Source organism: Sardina pilchardus, chromosome 22, assembly GCF_963854185.1.
Source record: "Sardina pilchardus chromosome 22, fSarPil1.1, whole genome shotgun sequence".
NCBI classification, from domain to species: domain Eukaryota; kingdom Metazoa; phylum Chordata; class Actinopteri; order Clupeiformes; family Clupeidae; genus Sardina; species Sardina pilchardus.
Genome location: NC_085015.1, coordinates 5,114,193 through 5,120,192, shown reverse-complemented (window position 1 = coordinate 5,120,192; position 6,000 = coordinate 5,114,193). Strand labels below are relative to the sequence as shown.

General features: G+C 41.9%; 1 protein-coding gene across 1 annotated transcript in view; it reads right to left on the bottom strand.

Annotated features, from left to right (window-relative positions):
• LOC134070528 (ATP-binding cassette sub-family C member 12-like) overlaps positions 1-6,000 on the bottom strand; it is a 30,178-nt gene that overhangs the window by 3,639 nt on the left and 20,539 nt on the right. The window contains exons 21-24 of the mRNA XM_062526913.1: positions 3,831-3,968; positions 3,414-3,600; positions 1,557-1,646; positions 1-110 (exon numbers count right to left, since the gene is read on the bottom strand). The exon at positions 1-110 is cut by the window's left edge and continues 80 nt beyond it. Coding sequence (XP_062382897.1) covers positions 1-110; positions 1,557-1,646; positions 3,414-3,600; positions 3,831-3,968 — 525 coding nt within the window. The remainder of the gene's footprint in view (positions 111-1,556; positions 1,647-3,413; positions 3,601-3,830; positions 3,969-6,000) is intronic.

Sequence of the window (6,000 nt, the reverse complement as noted above, 5' to 3'; positions counted from 1 at the left end):
TTGTCCCGGTAACGCATGTTGTAGTCCTTGAAGGTGATGGAACCTTGATGGGGCCAACCCTCTGGAATGTGAACCCCCTGCACCCGCCGAGGAGCCTCTGACACACAACCCTACACACACACACACACACACACACACACACACACACACACAGTGACTCTCTGCTCATTTTCTTTTGGCTTGTCTTCAGATGTGACAGGAAGTTGTGCTTCAGGAGCTTATCAGCTGCAGTTCAAATGTCTGCCATTCTTACTTTGGGTTTTACTCAGCTGCAGTTCAAATGGCTGCCATTCTTACTTTGGGTTTTAATCAGCTGCAGTTCAAATGGCTGCCATTCTTACTTTGGGTTTTACTCAGCTGCAGTTCAAATGGCTGCCATTCTTACTTTGGGTTTTACTCAGCTGCAGTTCAAATGGCTGCCATTCTTACTTTGGGTTTTAATCAGCTGCAGTTCAAATGGCTGCCATTCTTACTTTGGGTTTTACTCAGCTGCAGTTCAAATGGCTGCCATTCTTACTTTGGGTTTTACTCAGCTGCAGTTCAAATGGCTGCCATTCTTACTTTGGGTTTTAATCAGCTGCAGTTCAAATGGCTGCCATTCTTACTTTGGGTTTTACTCAGCTACAGTTCAAATGGCTGCCATTCTTACTTTGGGTTTTACTCAGCTGCAGTTCAAATGGCTGCCATTCTTACTTTGGGCTTTAAAGAGACCCTATGCAACTTTCTGCAGGAGACGATCGCTCTTTGTTTACATCTGGAAGTCTGAGACAAAGAACCACGCTTGCAATTTATATATTTAAATATAGCCTATACATGTATAAATATACACGCTAAAGCTGTCGGGGAAGCTCTGCAGAGAAAATGCAAGCATAAAACGACCGAAAACGAAAAACGAAACAAAAACCAGAGATGAAATCGCCAATCCTGCATAGTTCCTCTTTAACCAGCTGCAGTTAAAATGGCTGCCATTCTTACTTTGGGTTTTAATCAGCTGCAGTTCAAATGGCTGCCATTCTTACTTTGGGTTTTAATCAGCTGCAGTTCAAATGGCTGCCATTCTTACTTTGAGTTTTAATCAGCTGCAGTTCAAATGGCTGCCATTCTTACTTTGGGTTTTGGGCATGACACTGCCCCATTCTGAACCCAACAACATGCATTGCTGATGACTGACTTGGCACCACTTTACACTCTTGTTAGTTATTGAGTTCATAAAACCATTTGTTTTTGTTAAATCAAACCTCTTGCCTCCCTCTTTAGTTGTAGTCTTAAGTCATGCATCTGTAAATCATAACACATAACACACAAACACACACACACACACACACACACACACACACACACACACACACACACACACACACACACACACACACACACACTAATTAAGAGTGTTAAACGTGATTAAAACTGTCTCCACCGACCTATATCACCTTGGCAAAGTTGGTAATGAGGTTGCTAATGATGTCCAAAATTCCAAACTATTCCTTTAATACTTAAGGTGGACAGTGATGAACACTGTTTCTTTTGGTACCATTTTTTTACAGAGAGAGGGTTACCGTGATGTATTCCATCAGCCGCTCAACGGAGGTAAATCTGGCTTCCAGTTCCGAAGAAATCCTAAAAAGATACTGTAGCAAAGTAGTGAGCTGGAAGAGACAGACGGAGGAGAGAGATGAAATGAAGAGAGATATGGAGGAGGGATGGAAGGAGACATGGAGGAATAATGAAAGAGTGAGATGAAGGAAAAATAAGGAGACAGATGGGTGAGAGAGATGGAGGAGTAGAGAAAAATGAGATCTTAGTGTTCAACAACATAAGAGTAGTCTGGAGCCCAGACCCTGAGCAGTCACAGTAGCCCATTCAGCGTATACGTTCATAGTTCAGTGTACTTTTCCCAATCGTGAAAGCAGGCAATAACCCATGCAGCACATCAGTCCACTGAACACAGTTGAAATGGTACAGGCACAATTCAATTACAGCAGGCAGTTTGTGAAGGAGAAATCAACAGTAAAAAAAAAACTGTTGAAAAACAGACCAGCAAGAATACTGATGCATGATCTCAGCAGCGTAAATCCAAATCCAAAGATGACTTTAGGATGAATAAATAAATAAATCAATAAATATAGACGTAAATGATGTGTATAACTAATTGACTAAGTAACTAAATAAATAAATGGCTTATTTATTAATCTATAGCTTAGTCAAACTGGTCATAATTGCTACCCCATGTACATACAGTTAAAGAAATAAATTGATAATTTGATAAATTAACATCTAGTTTCCATGACTAAACTGTACAGATCAATGTATTTATTTTTCTAAAACGGATAGTTCCGGTCCTTGATCGTGATTGGCTGAATCGCGTTCGATGCCGTTGTAAAAATCACAATATACAAACACCCTGACGCATTTCGTTCTATAGTAATGCGCTACCACAAAACTAGCACAAAAGTTAGAGCGGCTATACATCATTACGCTCCGCTTCGCATCGTGCCTTACAACGCCCCTTAGCTGTTCGATTATACAGTATAAACCATGGCCTCTCAGGGCTTATTGCTTACATTTATTTATACATACTGTATGATCTTTGACCCTGAGTCATTCCTTGAAGTTCGTACAGTTGTAACTTAAAGGTACACTATGCAAAATGTTCACCTTTACAAATATTTTAAACAAACTTGTAATAGGCGATTCGTTCACCTAACATAGCTATACAGCACAGACGTAGCAAGTCTCATCCGAGAAAACCAGCCATGCGACTTCAAGAACGGCGGTCCGACAAAAAGTTGTGAGACATTACCTTGTCAATAGATGGCAAAACCTTTCACCTCCACGACAAAAGCATTTTCATTGTGTACAGGTGGGATAAGTCATGAGAAATTTGCTGTTTACAACAGCAAAGTAAAATATGAATACACATGAACTTGAGCAGAGAACATTGTGTACAGAGAGTTTACTAAAAGCAAGGTGAACTCACTTGGTTTTTCTGCTTGCCGCCATCTTGTCAACCTTTCTTTTTTAGCAAACTACGTGTATACAAACAATGTTCTTAATGCTCGATTCATGTGTAGACAATGATGATACTTGAATTAATTTCATGTTGTGTCGAGCATTCTTAGTGATTCAAAAATGCCGATTTTGACACAATCATGTGTCAAAAGAGTAGTGCCCCTCCGATTTCAGTTGAAAAGGCCATTTGACCCAAAATCGACAACACGGACAAGCTTAAAAGTGGCACTTCTGACGCATTTATGCTTTCAATGTTTGCCTCAAGTACATTCACAAAAACACCATAGATTGCATTTTGGCAAGAGTTATGCTTTAAGTAATGTTATCAGTTACTCTGAATTGATTTACTGGAAGGCTACATTTTACTTTTTAAACGTTGTGCATGCTGGCAGTGTGCTGCTCACCTCTATGGTGTAGGACAGGACGAAGCCCTTCATGGAGGGGCTGATGGTGTCTGGGCTGAGTACAACAAACAGCGCCACCAACAGGATTGCCGAGGAAGAGATTGTGTTCAACCAGAATATCAGCCAGCGTATGCCACAGTAAAACAGCAGGAGATGGTTAGAGTTGGTGTCCATTACGTGATGGAATCTGTTACACAAACACACACACATAGAATCAAATGCACGCAAATGCAAACACACACACACACACACACACAGTCTGTATCTCTTTTGGAACATCATATTTGGCATGGACAGTGACGAGGCTGTGTGTGTGTGTGTGTTCTTACTGCTCAATGTACTGCTCTCTCTTGCTGTAGACATGCACAGTGACGAGGCTGTGTATGTGTGTGTGTGTGTGTGTGTGTGTATTCTTACTGCTCGATGTACTGCTGTCTCTTGTTGTAGGCGTGTACAGTACTGAGGCCTTGGATGACTGAGGTAGTGAGAGAGATCCACGGTGAGCGACTCACGTTCTCCATGCGCTTCATTTTACGGATGGTCCGATGGGACACACTGTCAAACACACACACACACACACACACACACACACACACACACACACACACACACACACACAAAACGACAGAGAGGACTCAATGTACAATGTAATGCTACAAATGCTTCATTTCATGGATGGTCCGCTGGGCCAATACAAATGTACAGATGGTACGGGTTGAGAATGCTCCTTTCTTTCCCGCTTATCGGGACTCCCGAAGCATCGGGAAAACTGCAACCGCAAGGGGGCAACATAGACCGCCCTAATAATATGAAGGTTCGGCTCATGGAAAAACCCGAGGACACCGCGCTGGTGACGAGCGGAGAAAAGAGACATCACGCTCGGCATGTCAGATTGCAGTTTCAGAGTTTTCGAATGTTTTACAGCCCTACCTCACAGCTGGCTCTCTCACTCGACGTAGCCTATAACTCAGTCAGTCCAGCAGAGATGCCAGAGCAACGTTTTGGTCAATGGAGAGGGAGAGAAATGCTCCGCATATCCGTCTCATTTAATCCGTCTCATTTAATCATTAAAATGAAGGTGATGACTGGCGAAATTATAATCAAACGACGTTTCAATAAACCATTGTTGAAATTAATGAAAATGGTTTTAGAAGCCTTCAATTCAACCTGAAAGACTCGATAGGCAACCTTAGATTAATTCATTAATTCATTACGGTTACAAACCGCATTTCCGTGAATAGGCTATTATTGTCAAGGCGAAGACGAAAGAGATGGACAAGATGGACATTTAGGCTACATTTATGCTAGGAATACTTAGAAATGTGTAGGCCTATAGGCTATTTTAAAACGGAGGCATGTTCATTTTAACCGGCGACGCTGGGTTGCTTACCCAGCACTTTATCACAGATTTTGTCCCCACCACTTTTGACAACTGAAAATAAAATGTATTTAACAGAAATATCTTTAATAGGCATACATGCCTATCATGTCACTTTACTTATAACCGTAGGCTACATGCATGGAGAAGATCGCGCATTTTGTAACATTGTATGGATGGTCAGATATGCGATAGGGCAGTGAGGGTGATTCATTGTAACCATCGACTAGTAGGCCTAGTTCCGCAAAAGAAGTTTCTAGCAACTTAGAATATATGGATCTCGTTATGCATGTTCATGTTGATTCAGAGATAGACATAGACTACCGTGGGCTACTGTGCGTCAATATAACAGCATTTTATCATGTGGTGAATTAATGACTAACGTCAGTTTAACATGTCAGAACTTTTGATAGGCGTTTCAAGTGCATGCTGCGAATAAATGAACTCGACTGACTGAATCCTTTATATTTCTTGGCTAAGTGCGAAGATATTGATACTCGAACGGTGGCGTAACTGGATGAGGCATCTTAATCACACGTCAGCGTCCGGGGTTCAAAACTTACTCTACGAACCTCCGGAACCCATTAAGACAAGAGGCATTATTTTATTAAAAAGTTTTGCGATTTTTTTTATGATTGCGATGTTTGCTGAAAAGAAAAGTTAATATGTGAATTCGTGGTTCAGCGCGCGCGCACACACACACACACACACACACACACACACACACACACACACACACACACACACATGTTTACATTTACATAATAGGGCTCGGGCACACGCCTTGAACTCTAGGAATATCGCCGCCATTTGGTAGCGCACTGAACGTAATATCCATTCATTCAGATGCACAAGACAAGAAGCAGAAATATAGTAGCGATTTATTATTTTCCTCTTGCGATCGTGGGTTGCACTGTTACACCCCACTACACAGCAACATACGACAAAGAAGGCAAAAACTAAGTAACAGGAACACACTAAAAGGCGGGAGTAAATCCATAGTAATCCATAGTAAACTAAGGAGTGAAGCTGCCAATGTGGCTGTGCCCGCGAAGTTTTGATGTCATGATCCCGAGCCCTAGTGTCAGGAAGTGTCTGTCGAGAGAGAGGGGGGAGGGAGGCAATCGTCCTCAGTGCCGCATATAGGTAGGCTATAATGTCTAGTGAACTGGTTAGACAAGTGTGGGGGAGGGGGAATGATCGCACAAG